At 41.2% G+C, this 17,732-nt stretch overlaps 1 protein-coding gene across 1 annotated transcript in view; it reads left to right on the forward strand.

Annotated features, from left to right (window-relative positions):
* The first annotated feature begins 290 nt into the window (after nucleotides 1-290).
* The window catches only part of Dytn (dystrotelin), a 79,713-nt gene continuing 62,271 nt past the window's right edge, over nucleotides 291-17,732 (forward strand). Inside the window, exons 1-5 of the mRNA XM_052193510.1 lie at nucleotides 291-309; nucleotides 7,649-7,723; nucleotides 11,276-11,477; nucleotides 12,748-12,833; nucleotides 13,585-13,685. Coding sequence (XP_052049470.1) covers nucleotides 291-309; nucleotides 7,649-7,723; nucleotides 11,276-11,477; nucleotides 12,748-12,833; nucleotides 13,585-13,685 — 483 coding nt within the window. The remainder of the gene's footprint in view (nucleotides 310-7,648; nucleotides 7,724-11,275; nucleotides 11,478-12,747; nucleotides 12,834-13,584; nucleotides 13,686-17,732) is intronic.

Raw genomic sequence — 17,732 nt, forward strand, 5'->3', positions numbered from 1 at the left:
TGAGAATTCAGTCCACTTTTAAAAATGCAATTACATCCGATTTTTAAGTATTAGCTTAATGAAACTATTCCTAGTTTTCTGATAAAGCAACCTCTACACCAATGTTCTTTGTTTTTATTCCCCAAGGGATGTAATGGTCTTCCCTGAACACCCGTGTTCGCTGCTCCACAGGTGAATGAGTCGTTGGCTGCCCCTCATCCATCATCCTTCCTCGGTGAAACCTTCTGCAGAAAATGGCTCATTTCTAGTTACAAGGACCATCTTGCCATCTGTCACACGAATTCTGTGAGATGGACCCAAATAAGCAAGGTGAGTATTTATTGTTAGGCATTTTGACATCAATTGCAGACAAAAATTTAAACATAGATGTGGTTTTAGAACCCTGAGTCACAGAGTAGAGATGGGGCAAATTTGTGGGTGAAAAGTAATTTATTGGGTGACTAAAATGATCTCTCTTCTAACCAGAAATCCACAACATGAAGAAGAATATTTGATTTATTATCTCTAAAATCCTAACAGTGATTTAACAAAATATCTTAGCATCAGCATAATTATATTGTGAATTACTATTCTTATCACACAACTTGCATCTTGTTGTTAAAATGTCATCTCTATTTATGCTTTATGAAGCTAAGATCACAGTCCAACATGGACCCAAAGGTGGGAGAATGACCCCCAGCTGTCACTACACAGGTATTGGTAAATGCATTTGGGGAAGCTAATTCCGTTGTTTCCAGCATATCCAAATGCCATGATAAGCCCAAGAGGGGTCAATGGCATTTCTAATTTTGCATTTAGTTGCAACTTTATTTCCTTAGCAAATCCAGACTGTGAGCCTTAGTTGTTTGGCTTAAAATTCTATGATCTCATGCTGTTTATTGAAAACAGCAATATAAATGTTTCAAGATATCTTTAGCCTTTGCAAATTTGAGCCATCCTACCAATAAGCTATACACAAACCAGTGGGTAACCCCTTGATGGTTCGATTTTCTGTTCCTAATGCAGTGTTTCTCAATTCAGTGCGCATCCCTGGGTTTGGTAAATATTGGGTTCTGCCTTCAAAGTTTGGGGTTTGGTGCTTCTGGGTGGTCTAGAAATGCTCAGTTGCCAAGTTCCCAGACACCAACAGGGCTTTCTCAGGCCATGTTTGGAGGACCACTAGCCTACTGTGTGAATTTCTAGATATAATGGTGTGAAATTGAAAGAGACATTATCATGTACACCTTGGTATCTGTGGAAAATAAGTACAATGATGTAGTTGAGAAAAACAAGGAGGAATGAAGGTCAAAAATTGTTTCTCAAACTCCTTCTATGAACAAGAAAACACACAACTTGTGTTGTTATAGCTTTAATCACCTAAAACTGCTTGTTCATGGCTTGAGGCCTGAGACATACAACATTTCCTCCTTTTCTTGAGTTTTCTTCTATTATTAGAAAAAAAAATAGTGGAGCCTCAGGGAGGTGGGGCTGGCAGCAGGTCGCCCGGGACACTCATTCGTTCTCCACGGCACACTGTATCACAGCTTGCCACGTTATGCTACATAACTTCATCAGATGATGCTGCAAAGCCTCACTTGACAGGAATGATGGGCCAGATGGCTGTGCAGCTCCATGCCCCTCCTTCAACAGGAGCTGCATCTGGGGGCCTGCAAGGCCCTGGGTTTGCTGAGTCTCTGTGTCTGCTTGATGCATCGGAGAGAAATCAGGGCATAGAAACCTGCTGATTTCCAGAGGAACAAAATATACCAGACATCACACTTTCATAAATTATTTCTGCTCTACTCTACCCTCAGTGTGTTCTCCTCCAGGGGTTGAGATGTCTCTGACTTCTCCCATTCTCTAATATTGTCTGAAATATAAGCTTATTTAAAGCACAGGGAAACACTGAATTCAAAAAGATTAAATCAAAGTATGGGTTTGTTATGTGCTTGTATAGTACTTACTAGAAAAGACAGACACAAAGAAATTTTGGGCACAATCTCTGTTTTGGATGATAATCTTTAGGCAGAGGCCACATTTACCCATATAAGGGTCTTTGACTTATGATCATGTATTGCTTATTGAATTAATATATACTTAGATGTTCTCTGGTATTTATAAAGAATTGATTCTAAGTCCCAGAGATCCAAATCTGCAAATATATGAATTCCTTACTAAAATGGCCTTGGTACTTTCACATAACTGCATGTTTGACCATACTGAAAATCATCTCTAAATTATTTGTAATATCAAGTAAAGTATAAAGTTCATGGAAATAGATCTTATTACATATTTGTGAATTAATTTAAAGAAAAGTCTGTGTTTGGTATAGTTGCAATTTTATGTCTACTTTTGATCCTTCACATGACTGAATTTACAGATGTGGAAACTTCTAATACAGATAGCCAGCTGTTAAATTCGAAATGTGGCTTGTGGTCTACTCTAACTGCAAGGGTTAATAGAAAGGTTTCCAACACCCCCCCAACCATTGGGATTTTCAGATGGACTCAGGGTAGCAATTATGAATTGCCTCCTTGAAGTAGGCATAATATACTATCAGAAATCAATTGGCTAGCTCTGCAACATGTGTGACACTATTGTACCAGTGGATTAATACTGCCTGTCCAGAAACTATTGTGTACAGGGTTTGCACCTGGATAAGACGATTGATGGCAACTCTTCCCCAGAAGCCTACACAGGACCTCTGGTATCATGAACTGAAATTTTATGATGAAAGTTGAGCATTCCTAGAGGCAGTCCTGACTGCCATCTTCAGTGTACAAGATGAGCATGTCCAGAAGTATCTGTATCTTTAACCTTTCAAGAATATGCTCTTTGTCTGGGATTGCCCCAAAATGTACCTGGCATCTTTCCTCTGGACCTGTGAGTTTAAACCAAGTATGTCAGTAAGGTAGTTTTTAACATGTTCAAAAATGTGGCTGTCCATCAATTGCATAGATATAAATATTAGATATAGATATAAATATTAGATATAGATATAAATATTAGATTTAGATATAGATATAAATATTAGATATAGATTATATAGGTAGATATAGATGAGATACATATAAATAGAAAGATAGATGATAGATAGACAGACAGATAAATGATAGATGATAGATAGATAGATAGATAGATAGATAGATAGATAGATAGATAGATAGTTAGATACATAGATAGATAGGTACATAGATACATAGATACATAGATATAGAGGTAGGAGTGGGGACAAATGTAGGGATAGAGGTACAGGTAGAAATAAAGGCAGAAATTGAGAAATAGAAAGATAGAGATAGGTGATATTCTGTCCTTACCAAATAAAAGTCCATGCTTTTTTATTCAAGGGAAACATTATTTGAAAATAATTCTCATGGTCTCTTTACATGCTGCCATCGATAAATCTTTCTCTATTCTTTTATATTTTGGTGGTGCTAACTTTGGTTTTGCACTCAACAAGAACCTAAACTCATTAAATTCTGTTGCACTAAAGGCTGACGGACTGCTCCTTAAATTCAAAGAAGCTTTAGTTCTCTACTAAAGAACTAGAAGAGCTTGAACTTTGAAACACACACAGGCATGATCAAGAAAATGCTACCTTTCACCCTTTGAGTTCTCCAATTCCTGCCTGGAGAAGAAACAAAGAAACAAATGTTATTATAACTCTCCTGCCACGTGTGCCTGAATCAGTGAATTCCACTGAACTGTTCCTTATCTTGCCCCTGTTGGGGCCACTTAGCAAATGCTGAAGGACTGGCTGTGTTTCCAATCGCAAAACTTCCCCTGTACAGTAACCACTTATTCCCGATGTCCTGCAGCTTAGAAATCAGCTGGTGTTAAATTTGAGATTAGTTATATTTTTGTGACTCAAGTATTCTCCTTGGCATAATTAATATGTCAGTCTTGAGCTCAGAACTTAGCTGTGCACAAAACATTTGCTTTAGAAGGAACATTATGGTTATAAACTATGTAGCTGGAGTTTGTCGCCACAAAATACCCGACATACAAATTGCTCACAATGCAGAATACAAAATATAAGCACAGGTCTTTCCAAATTTTACAATTTGTTTCCTCTCTCACTCAAGAGCTCTAAATAATCCAAACTTCATTATTTCTGAAGTTTTTAGAGCCCCTTTCTTAGCTTGCTTCCTATTGTTGTAGCAAACACCATGACCAAAAGCAATGTGGGAGAGAAAAGGGCTTATCTCATGTTACAGCTTAAAGTAAGTCATGATGGAACTGCAGGGTGAGGTCTGTAGTGGGAGCCATGGAGGAAGGCTGCTCGCTGGCCTCCTGAGTACCCCGCTTACTCAGCTTGCCTTTTTGTACAACCCAGAAACACCCCCCTGGGATGGCTCCATCCATGGGGTGAGTCCTCACCCAGCAACCATTAATCAAGGCGATACCCACAGACTTGACTACAGGCCAGTCGGATAGAGGCAATTTCATCAACTGAGGTTCCCTCTTTCCAGGTGACTCTTGCTTGTTCTACATTGACAGAAAAAATGATACACCCTACCACCTGTTGAGTGGGTGAACTTGTCCCCCCATTCATAAAGAAAACAGTAGCTCTCAGACATGACAGACACCATCATCAGTCAATTCCTTTTATTTTAGACTTCCTCTCAGGGAATGAGGGACGATGAGATTCTCAGAAAAACGAGTTCCTTCGGCTGTGTATTCTCTCCCATCCAGCCTCTCTCCATTAAGGTTAGTGGTATTCAGTTTGCAACAGAGAATTCTGCCCAAAAAGGTTTTACCTGGTATCACCGATAACTCCACGGAGAGACCTGTTTTATAAAGAGACGGCAATATGATAGTAATCAAATGCGTTCTTAAAAATTGCTTGGAGACTAGCACCCAAGGGGATGTTCTCACCACCCCCCAAAAAAGTATAAGCCTGTGAGGAAAAGCATATATTGGTTAAGTCTGTGTACCTGATCCACAGTATGCACATCTTTTTAAAAATCATACAAGGTCCATACAAAGTAGGGCTTGGGGTATAGCCCAGTGCTAAAGTAGTTTGCCCAGCACATACAATGACCTGTGTTTGTTCTTTATGTTTGTCTAAGAAAAAGTTATACATTAGAAATGTATACGATTGTGTCTGCTAATTAAAACTACTGTGATAAAGTGAAAGCAAAGAATAAGCCAGCGCTATGCTCAGAAGCCGTCACCAGGGGGCGATGCACTCAAACACATCCGGCTCCTTTTCCTTGTTCCCTTCTCAAGGCAAAGACCCCGTAGGAGGGTGATTGCTGCTCCAATCCACATTTCCACGTTGAAATCCAGCAGGAAAAACTCAGTCTGCTGGCCCGACACCTCGAACTTGGAGTCCTTGGATCAAGATTGGGGGATTAAATGGCGCACCCACGTTGATGTTTACACTCCTTACTAGGTGTAGACTTTAGCTTCATTTTCAAACAGAGGGCAGCCAGCATTAATAGAGTTTCAGGAATTCAGATTAGGGGAAAGCAGTTCAACAGAAGAAAAGTGACATGTGCTCCCCCGAAGGGACTTGGCTGTGGCAAATACTATCTGGACCCCTCACTTCTTGAGTCCATCACCAGTTCTTCTGGCTCTTCCTCCCTGACCCACATATATATTCTAGAATCTCTCCTGCCTTTGAAATGCAATCTTCATCTTTGTTTATTTTTGTTTTTGTTTTTGTTGTTGTTGTTGTGGTTGTTGTTGGGTTTTTTATTTGTTTTTGGTTTTGGTTTTTGGTTTTGGTTTTGGTTTTTGGTTTTTGGTTTTTGGTTTTTGGTTTTTGGTTTTTGGTTTTTGGTTTTTGGTTTTTCGAGACAGGGTTTCTCTGTTTAGCTCTGGCTGTCCTGCAACTCACTCTGTAGACCAGGCTGGCCTGGAACTCAGAAATCTGCTTACCTCTGCCTCTGCCTTCAAGTGCTGGAATTAAAGGCGGGCGCCATCACCGCCCGGCCAGTCTTCATCTTATACACTGTTTATTCTGGCTTTCTCATCTTCCCTTCAGATTAAAGGTCTTGAAAATGTCATCTGCTTTAGGGCTTACTCTTGGCCTTCGTTTCTCCACTCAGCCCTGTGCATTAAGAGGGGTGCTTTCGTGGCTATCCTGAACCCACTCTTGCAAAGATTTCAAGAATCAAGTTGGATACTCATAAAGAGATAGTACAATAGCTCATAGCTGATGCTCATGCCGCCTGTAGGTACCAAACCAATAGCTTGCCTCTGCTTTGTAAAGTTGGCCTTCTTTGGCCTTCAGCCATTGCTTTCTCCCACTATCCTTGGTGTTCTTTCTTATATTTCCTCTTGGACTTCTCTTCCTCTTCAGTTAATTAACTGACAAAGTTCCCCACATTTGCTAGGTAGTTCTACTTTCTATCCACTAACCATTCCCTCTACTCAAGCAACCTAAGTGATGGGCATGGTGCTGTCTGCATGCAGCACTGATGAAGCCTGACTCTCTAGCTCTGCTCAAGTAGCAGGCCTCACTCAAGATGCATCACCACAAATTGGGGACCTGCTCAGCACTCTATAGCTTCTCTCCCAAGCTGGACTGTCAGTGCACAGTCTTTAACCACATGTGACTTTTGAATACTTGAAATATAGCTACCGTGAACTAAGATGTGCCACCTACAAATGTAAAAGTTTTCAATGACTAAATATGATTAAAAAATACATCATGGATAATCTGATTACATTTTAAATGATATCTTGACATACTTGCTGGAAGCAGAGGGGACTTCCAACAATACCCTGCATCCCTGCTGCATTATACAACCAGTGTGGATCGAAAGGGTAAAATACCAGACATCAGAATTATCACTTGACTTTCTACACTAATGCAAACAAGGTAAGGTCTCCTCCTTGACATATCTTGTCAAGAGAGCCTTCAAATAAATCAGCATCCACTGATTAGATAGGGCACAGAATAATAGATTGAAATTTATTTAGTTTCTATCTGTGAACCATAATCTATGCATACATTCAACTATTTGAAAAGAAGACATTGTTGGCTGATACCAAGATCTGTAGATAATCTTATTGTCTAGAGATAATTCCCCAAAAGTCATTGCAATTTCCTAGACAATTGTTCTAGAATTAATATTTTTTTAAATACAGAAAACTTTCAAAACTTTAGCTTGCATGCATCCACTTCAAGGCCATGTTCAAGGGCACATTGCCTATGCCTGCCCCTGAAGTGTATTGACAACATGCTACGGCCATGTTAGACTGTGAATTTGTAACAAGCCCCAGGTGATACAGATGCTGCTGAGCCAGAGCCCACAATCTAAGGACCACTGCGTTGCACCATCAATAACCAGCTTTAGCAGGCAATTTTGGCTGCTTACAATAAACTGAACATTTCATGTGTAAGACCTTCGAAAGCTTCATTGAACTGCATTACCAACATGAACACATGGGGAGATCTAGTCTGCAGTTTACGTTTTGCTAGCTGTGAAGACTGATCACCAGTCTTATCAGACAAGAAATCTGTTGCGAGACAATGAAAAGCTGTACTGTGAAACGTCTGTGTCTTTCATTGACATTTACAGATAAAATAGCATACTGTCTATCTTAATTGTCTCACTTACAAGATAAGGCTCTAGGAGCCTTTCGATTCTCTCCTGGGGTGTGGGATTTGCTCAATGATAAACGTTATCCACTCTACTTCATGTTTTCTTTGCAGGTGCTCTTAATAGAGTTGAGAATTCTGTCTATAGAACAGCCTTCAAATTACGATCCGTGCAAACTCTTTGCCAGTGTAAGTACAAGTTCTTTGTAACACTCAAAACAATTTGACTCTGATAATGTGTGATGTTCAGTTCATGAAGAAAAGCAAAACTTTCCCCACTTAGGTAACTTCCTGGATCAGGAAAGCTGGGCATGTTCATTGAACCCATTGGTAACATACAAGAGGTAGGGGCAGAGAAGAGATCATTGTAAGCAGTCCACCCATATGTTGCTTCACTGACAGCAATAGGAAAGGTAGGCAAGGATTTTTGGAGGCAAAAAATCCCAGACTCTGAGAAAAAGTATCACAGGAGCTCCAGGTAGCAAGAGCCAGAGACTATCACTATTTGGAATCTTGTGAGATTAATGCACAGCACCTTTATCTGCATGGCTGTAATTTAGAACTCTCACAAGACAAGGAGCCCCTGCATTCCAAATGTCAGGCCCAGATGATAGAAGCTTGTGATCAATGACTAAAACAAAAAAAAAGTTTATAGCTGCTGCCACCTGTGGCCAGGTTTTATTGAAGGGGCATTCATGAAACCTGCTCCCGTATGCCATAGACTCTCACTTCAAAGCAATATCAGAAAACAAATAAAAACTTTTATTATGCTTGGTGGATTCCTTATCTGTGAGGGTGATTTATGAAGTAGTGAGAAGCTCAGGGTTTTATCATTTCAGAGGCTGAAGCATTTTAAATGCCAGCAGCTCCTGGGGCTCTTGACATACCCACCTCTTGGGTAGTACAGGGAGTGTTTATTAAACTTGTCTGTCACCCTCTGTTGGCAAGGCTCTATAGAGCTAGCTAGATTTCATTCTTCTCTCTATTCCTTGCCTTGTAAACTTTTTACATGATGGCTATACAGATGTGTGCCTGTGAGAAATCAGTCAGCGTTTTTGTAAATAGCCCTGTTTTTATGAAGTACCATCTCAAGATAATAATGTTGATGGAACCAGGATTTTAAAAAAGTGATATTGCAGAAGAAGAGCAAGACCCACACAGTCTGGCAGTTCAGCCACTAATTTAAGGATGCTGTTAGGATTTACTTTTTACTATGGGAACTGCAAACACACCGTTTCAATACACTATATTCCTTCTGAAGCTAAGCTATAGATAGGAAAGTTGTATTCAGATAGGAAAGGCCAATGTTTCATCCTCCCAGGGCACAGTGCAAAAAGATTTCCTCCCACTTCACCACCACAGGGTTTCAACTTCTTAGAAGGTTTTTTTTTAATTCGATATATTTTTTATTTACATTTCAAATGATTTCCCCTTTTCTGGCTCCCCACTCCCGAAAGTCCCATAAGCCCTCTTCCCTCCCCCTGTTCCCCCATCCACCCCTTCCCACTTCCCTGTTCTGGTTTTGCCCTATACTGCTGCACTGAGCCTTTCCATAACCAGGGGCCACTCCTCCGTTCTTCTTGGACATCATTTGATGTGTGGATTATGTTTTGGGTATTCCAGTTTTCCAGGCTAATATCCACTTATCAGTGAGTGTATACCATGATTGATCTTTTGAGACTGGGTTACCTCACTTAGTATGATGTTCTCCAGCTCCATGCATTTATCTAAGAATTTCATGAATTCATTGTTTCTAATGGCTGAATAGTACTCCATTGTGTATATATACCACACAATTTATATCCATTCCTCCGTTGAGGGATACCTGGGTTCTTTCCAGCTTCTGGCTATAATAAATAGGGCTGCTGTGAACATAGTGGAGCACGTATGCATATTACATGCTGGGGAATTCTCTGGGTATATGCCCAGGAGTGGTATAGCAGGATCCTCTGGAAGTGACGGGCCCAGTTTTCTGAGGAACCGCCAGACTGATTTCCAAAGTGGTTGTACCAATTTGCAACCCTACCAGCAGTGGAGGAATGTTCCTCTTTCTCCACATCCTTGCCAACACTTGCTGTCTCCTGAGTTTTTAATCTTAGCCATTCTGACTGGTGTAAGGTGAAATCTCAGGGTTGTTTTGATTTGCATTTCCCTAATGACTAATGATGTTGAGCATTTTTTAAGATGCTTCTCAGCCATCCAAAGTTCTTCAGGTAAAAATTCTTTGTTTCGCTCTGTACCCCATTTTTAATAGGGTTCCAGTTTCCATCTCTTTTCAAATTTGGTCTGTAAAATCCATGCCCCACCCCCAGCAATTGCCCTTCTAATAGTGTTTTTTTAAATTAGATATATTCTTTATTTACCTTTTAAATGTTGTCCCCTTTCCTGCCCCTGCCCCGAAAATCCCCTAACCCATCCCCCCTCTCCCTGCTCACCAATCCACTCACTCCTGCTTCCCTGTTCTGGCTTCCCTATAATGGGACATCTAGCCTTCTCAGGGCCAAGGGCCTCTCCTCCCTTTGATATCCAACAACGCCATCCTCTGCAGCATATGCATCTGGAGCCATGGGTCCCTCCTTGTGTACTCTTTGGTTGGTGGTTAAGTCCCTGGGAGCTCTGGGGGTACTGGCTGGTTCACAATGTTGCTCCTCCTATGGCACTGCAAACCCCTTCCACTCCTTGGGTGCTTTCTCTAGCTCCTCCATTGGGGACCCTGTTCTCAGTCCAATGGTTGACTGAGAGTGTCCCGCTCTCTATTTGTCATGCATTGGCAGAGCTTCCCACGTGACAGCTATATCAGGCTTCTGTCTGCAAGCACTTGTTGACACCCACAGTAGTGTCTGGGTTTGGTAACTGTATATGGGATGGATCCCTAGGTGGAACAGTCTCTGTACAGTCTTTCCGTCAGTCTCTGCTCCACACTTTGTCTCTGTATCTCCTCTTGTGGGTATTTTTCCCCCTTCTAAGAAGGACCAGAGCATCCATCTTTTGTTCTTCCTCCTTCCTGAGCTTCATTTGATCTGTGAATTGTATCTTGGGTATTCCAAGCTTCTGAGCTAATAGCCACTTATCAGTGAGTGCATACCATGTGTGTTCTTTTGTGATTTGGTTACTTCACTCAGGATGATATTTTCTAGTTCCATCCATTTGCTTAAGAATTTCATGAATGCATTGTTTTTAATAGCTGAGTAGTATTCCATTGTGTAAGTGTACCCCATTTACTGTATTCATTCCTCTGTTGAGGGACATCTGGGTACTTTCCAGCTTCTGGTTATTATAAATAAGGGTTCTATGAACATAGTAGAGCATGTGTCCTTATTACATGCTGGAGAATCCTCTAGGTATATGCCCAGGAGTGGTATAGCAGGGCCCTCCGATAATATTATGACCAATTTTCTGAGGAACCGCCAAACTGACTTCCAGAGTGGTTGCACCATCTTGCAACCCCACCAGCAGTAGAGTTGTACTAATGTTCGTCTTTCTCCACATCCTTGCCAGCACCTGCTGTCTCCTGAGTTTTTGATTTTAGCCATTCTGACTAATAGTGTTTTCATGCCATAATGACATATGGTTTTAAAAAGAAAATCTAGGTCCATGGTGGACATATTTAACTCACTTTAAGAAAAATCCACTGTAAAACAAACAACAACATTTTCACTTAAACACTGGGCGATAGTTGCTGTTTGAAGCCATTTTCTCTCATCAGAAAATAGATCTCCATCCTTTGTTTGCTCCCTGCAGTGGACTTGATGGACAGCTCCCTGATTCAGCAGGTTCTATGGCATGGATGTTTTGGGGAGAGCACACAGACCTCCATTTCTGTGCCGCAGCTTTTTCAGGAGCTCCGGGAGCTGTTTCAGCGAACTGGGATGGGAAATGCAACCCACGTACACCCAAGAGCGCCAGAACTCACTCTGAGTCTTCTCATGGCCATGTTTGACAGGTGAGGAGGTGGGAATTGCCCTGTGGCTGCCACAGCAAGATCTCTGGCCATTGGCTATTTGGTTCTGTCTAATGTTCACTTGATACGCACTGTGTAAAATGTTCTCTCTACTTGTCGGCTTGACTACCTGTCACTAACCGACTCATTACCCACTCAATAAGGAAACAAAGCATTCCTAAGTGTCATACAAAGGACGCATAGAAAGCTACAAGCAGGGAATCTCTTTTTTCCCCCTATAAACTCATTCCCATCAGAGCAGAAGCCTACCTTTTGGAAGGGTAAAATGTCTTTATACTACACTTTGTTCTTCATTATCTGGTAGTATATTTCTTGTTCATTTCTTTCTTATCTAATTTTGGCTTGGTTGGGTGTTTAGTTGGTGTGGAATTGAATATCTAGCACACAGACAACTCACCTTTGATATTTCAGAGGTCATGCTCTGGAGACAGTAACTTTGTGAATCTGTGTGTAGTGTCTGCTTTGCTAAGCTGGGATTTTTTTTTTCTGCTGGTTCTCAGTTGGTTTGAGGAGAAGGAAGAAGAGGAGAAGGAGAGAATGATGGTGGTGGTGATGGTGATGGTGATGGTGGTGGTGATGACTTGCCTCTGGGAGGCAAGCACAATATAAATCATTGCCAAATTCCTTATGTTTGTTTTCCTTCCTGATTTGCTGCTTATTTCTTACTCCACAAATAGTAGATAAATACATTATTGAGCAATTTTTTCATAATTTCAGTCTCTTTAAATATTAAACCTTTGAGTGTCTTTTCAATTGGTGTACTTATTTCCAACAGCCTTTGTACTTTTGATAAATTGTCTGTCCACAGTAGAAAGCCACACAGCTAGTGGGCAGACAGCAGTCAAGCTAAAGGCTAGAGCCCGTGCATATTTTTGGAGGGCCATATGCTTTTTCCTTTTTACTCATCTTTGCTGTGTGCAATGCCAGGCAGGTGAATCCTAAGGGAGTCAGACCGCCCACTCTATCAGGATAGGCCATGTCTGCACACCCAGACCGGACACACTACTTATCCCAAAGAAGCATTCAATAAATAGTGACTGGATCATGAATGACTAAATGAATAAATGAGATAATCGCTGTCCTTCTGTGCCCTTTTCTGCCAAGTTCTAAATATATGAAGACTATAAGGAGCTAGCAACATTAGTACCATATACGAAATACCCATTAATACTTATAATTTTTTATAAACCACTTATATAAATAACCCTGCTCTTTCTACCTTGTCTGTGATTTGTGATTTGTGGCCCCACAGAACAGGATCAGGTATTCTTAAGCTTCAACCTGTGGCTGCTGCGCTGGTTGCTCTCTCGGGGGACAGCCCTCTTACAAAGTACAGAGGTAACGTACATAGACACTAAGTGTGCTCTGAAGTATGGTGACTCCCCAGCCACCAGTATGTCATCCTGTCTGCTAGCTTCTGAATCCCTGTCAGGATTCACTGATTCCTGCTCTTCAGCGTTCCTCAGCATGATCGGTTTGGTATCTATCTATCTATCTATCTATCTATCTATCTATCTATCTAAACACTTTATTTTTATTTTATGGGTGTTTTGCCTGCATGCATGTCTGTGTACCACATGAGTGCAGTGCCTGTAGAAGCCGGGAAATGGAAGTCAGATGCCCTTCAACTGGAGTTACAGATGGCTATGAGCCTTCTTGTGAGTAGTGGGAACCAAACCCAGGTCTTCTGGAACAGCAGGTAGTGCTCCTAACTGCTGGGCCACTTCTCTGGTCCTTGTTTAGTTTATGTAATTTTTTAAAGAAAATGTTTGCAGGATTCTCTTTTAAAAAAAAAAATCTGTGCTTTCTAGTTTTGCATTCTTAGCTACCCTTGGCATTTATGATGTTAGAGATTTTTCTAGAAACCATTAATTACTTAAAAAATTAGATATCCTCACTTTGCTATTAACCAATCTTTACCACAGAGGTGTGGAATTACCAGAGGGTGAGATGGCCTTCACAGAGAAAAAGCAAACAATGGGAATATAAGTTCACAGTCTTCATACTCACGAAGTAACTTTCTCAAAGCACGCACTCTTCAAGGACACAAGGACTCAATGGAAGATTTCTTCTCCCTTTATGTGCCTAGCTTTGTTCCAGCTCTATGCAGAAAACAACAGGGGAGGCGGTGATTCTCAAGCCCGCATGACCAGAAGACTTTTGAGAGCCTTACTAACAGATCTACAGCAGGTAAATCCCTGTATTGAGGAATTCTCAGTTGGTGTCAGTCATACCAACCTATTATTATTGTTGTTGCAGCTGTTGTTTTTCTTACAGTGTTGATTCATCTTTATGGGGTCCAATCCTAACCCTGCATGCTTCTTTCTTTGCACTGAGCTAGTGACCTCTCCAAAATGGGTCACTTTGTGTGAGCCACCTTTTTGATACAGAAGACCTGAACCAGTCAACTTGAGAAGCAGAGATTTTTATCTTGGGTCAGTGCTTTGGAAATTTCAGTCTGTGGTCGGTTGTCCCTGTTGTTTTTGGACTGTGGCAAGTTGAAAGCATCATGGTGGGAACATATGGTAAAGGAAGCTGCTCATCCCATGGTGGCCAAGAGAAAGCAAAAGACTAGAATCAGATAATATCCATCACCGGCTTATCCCAAGTGAGGCCCCACTCTTAACACGTCATCTATTTTCTGATCCACCAAGTTGCAGTCATGCCTTTAATACATGCATTCGGGGATACTTAAGATCCAGCCATAACATACTCCCATTCCCAAAGTTCCTCATTGTCTGTCCCCATCTACAACAGAGGCCCAAATTCCATAGCGTCACAAGCAAAGCTAGGTAGTTTGACCTAATCTTTGTCACTAAAAGCAACAAAATTCTGACTCTCATACAAAAAGTCTGCTTTTCTTTAATTAGAAAAAGTCAACCTTAAAATGTCATAACTAGCCAAAAGGAAAAAAAAAATCTCAAAGACTCAGAAGATTAAAATGAATTTATACTTGGGCACAAAACTGAGTGTTGCGGGAGCCATGTTGTCATGGTTTTCATGCTGGTGTTACAGGTGCACACTACACCTAGCTTCTAAAAATGTGAGTGTCACAGAAAACTGCTATACAAACCTGAAGGGTTTGTGGGTCTGGGTGCTGAATTTTGTGTACTGGGAGGAGGGTGGAGAGAGAGAGAGAGAGAGAGAGAGAGAGAGAGAGAGAGAGAGAGAGAGAGAGAGAGAGAGAGAGAGAATCCATGTAAGTAGAGCCCTGTGCAGGCAGAAACCATAGCTACAGGTTCTCTGGTTCTTCCCACTCTACCCCATGTCTATGAGGAAACAACTACTGCTTTTCAGATGTACGTAAATACCCAACTGTCTGTAGTCTTTAATTTATTCATATTGTGATAGGGTGCAATTTATTTAGAGATGTGTGACCACTGTGCTGTATTGAATAAATAAAGCACCTTTTGTTTATTAAAGGTAAAAATGCAGGTGCTGGAGATCCGAACTCAAGTCCTCATGCCGTATTTCTCTTCATGGGCTTCTCATGTCTTTCTATCCCATCTTAAATGGGAGCTATATCTTTGCTCTTTTGATGCTGTCCCATAATCCCTGTAGGCCTTTTCATTCCATGCCATCCTTTTCCTCTTTCTTCTCCTGGGTCAGTACGCTTTCTCGTCGTTGTCTTGAGTCCACACGTCCATCTCCCCACTCCACAGTCCTGCACTGTGGCTTGCATTTTGCTCCTTGAACTTTTACACTCTGGTATATACATTTTTTTTTATTTCTCTTAGCTTCTCTGAGAAGTTTCTGAATTGTTTATATCCATTCTCTTGCTGTCTGATAAACTTCTTCGTTGATCCTTATGATCATGTTTTATTGTCTACACACTGAAGTATATAGCTGTCATAGTTATTTTTTTATTGCTCTGACAAAACACTATGACCAAGGCAACTTATAAAGAAAGCATTTGAGGGCTTATGATTCCAGAGGGTTAGAATTCACAGCCATCGTGGTGGGTATTTTGGCAACAGACAGGGAGGCATGGTGCTGGGGCAGTGGCTTGAGAGCTATTAACCAGGAGTAGCTTGAGGAACATATCAGCTTCAGGTGTTGACAGTGGAGGGCTTGCCTTCTTCCATGATGTCCTAATACAGTTCTTCATTTTTAGTTTACAACACTAAAGTAATTAGTCTGCAGTTGGGACATTGAGTCCATTTTAACATTTTATTTTCAATAGGTAGAAATAGGTATTAAAATTAGGTTAATAGAGAAAGAAATGATGGAGTCTAATTGACCAATAATAATGGGAGTTCTGCAGGTTGCCTACCAGTTCATGTGAGGATGAGTAGATCAATATACTGCAGTATAAGGACTGGGTGAGTGGTTGGAGTGTAAGATTGCGTTAAGATGTGGAGGGAGGGAGGAAGGCAGGGTGAGAACTGAGAGGACTGACTAGGCTACCACATCTCCTAGTTTGTTGAGGAGAGATGAAAGAATGGTGTAGGCAAATAGGAAATATTACTCAGGTTTAATACAGAGAGGGGTGAAGTAGGCTGCCTGGAGTGTAATTGTCAGGGTTTCCTAAGCAATTGTGGGAAATAAGACTGAAATTATGTGGATAAAAGAATAAGAATAAGGGGCCTATGATACCCTTGATCATGTAATAGAGAAAAATTGGGATTTTATCTGCATCAGAATCTAATCCAAATTACATCTGATCCATAACATCATAAGATGATCATAAACATGACTTAGAGACAGAGAGAGCTAAGTGGGAATGGCGTGGGCTTTTGAAATCTCAAATCCCACCCGATACGCCTCCTCCAAGGCCACATCTCCAAATTCTTCCTACACAGTTCCACCAACTGGAAACTAAGTACTCAAGCATGAGCTTATAGGAGTCGTTCTCACTCACACCACCACAGTGGCTATTCCAGTCTTTGAAATCTAGATTTGTTTGGGAATATCCATTAACAGTAAATCTGTGTAGAGTATCTAGGAAGACTTACTGTTATGGTCCTTAAGCCCATGAATTCCATAGCCATTGCAGTTCTGGAAGGTGTCCTAAGCCTGGGACCATTGCAGCCAACATAAATGTAAACTGAAATTCCAGCCTTACCTTCTAAGGACCGCCTATCAGGCACTGAGAGTTAGTTATTCAGAGCCCAAGGTTACTATCTCCAGCCAGAAATAATACAGCCTGGAATGCGAGTCCATCTCACGGGGCCTAGGGGCTCTCAACTACAGCAGTATGAACCCAAGGGCGTTGTCCATAGGCATTGTCCTAGTGTCGGGGGCTGTGAAGCTGCCTAGTGCTGAGTCTTACTATCACTAATTCAGTCCTATAGTCCAATGGAAATTTCTATACCTACCTCCTTCTCTTACCGCGACTAATACTAGATACTAGTATTTCTAGATACTGCTCTGCCTCAAGTTAGTGGAAGAGTGACATTGGCCATATAAAACGGCCACCTTGCCTTCTTCAGTGGGGGAAGGAAATAGTATATGCACATGTATATGTGCCAGTGGGTGTGAACATAGAGAAAACTAGGGAGAACATGAAGCGAGAGTTTGATTATAGGAGTTTGGGTATCTTACCAATAGCTACACCACAAAAAAATAAAATAAAAAAAAATCATTTCTCTTTCATCAATCATTAACTGCATTTACACCCTCCAAGAGGAGCAGAGCCCCATGACAGGGTACTGACAGACTCTATCTTGTATAGGTTTTGTGCAGAAGACCATAGCTTCTCTGAGTTTAAAGACGACATCCATGCAATGTCTAGAAGTCAGTATTCCACATCCCTCTCCCCACACCTCCCTGCTCTTACATTCTTGCTGATGCTCCCTGAACCTGGAGGAGGAGGTAATAAAGATGTCCCATTTATGGCCAGGCACTCAACAGCCGTTTATTTTCTGCACTTTGACCAGCTATGGGTTTCTGCAGTGACTGCCAACCATTGCAAACAGAAGCTTGTCTGCCCAGAGCTGACAGTAGGTTTTAAATTTTTTAGTAAGGTTAAAATGTTGCTGGCAGTGAGTGTTGGGGGCAGGGATCTCAGGAGCGATAGAGAGGCATAAATGTCCTCACCCCCAGAGACAGGATTCAGCTCTGAGACAAAGAAACTAGAAAAGAGTTTTAATTGGAAAACAACAGCACAGACTCCTGGGGCAAGATGTGGATAGAGTTAGGTCTTTTGGAAAAGCTCAATAAAACAGAAATGAATTCATAAACTAAGGTGGATAAAGGGAAGAATTTCCAGGATTAGTGTTTTCCCAGCACAGAGTC

This window comes from Apodemus sylvaticus, chromosome 9, assembly GCF_947179515.1.
Source record: "Apodemus sylvaticus chromosome 9, mApoSyl1.1, whole genome shotgun sequence".
NCBI lineage: Eukaryota > Metazoa > Chordata > Mammalia > Rodentia > Muridae > Apodemus > Apodemus sylvaticus.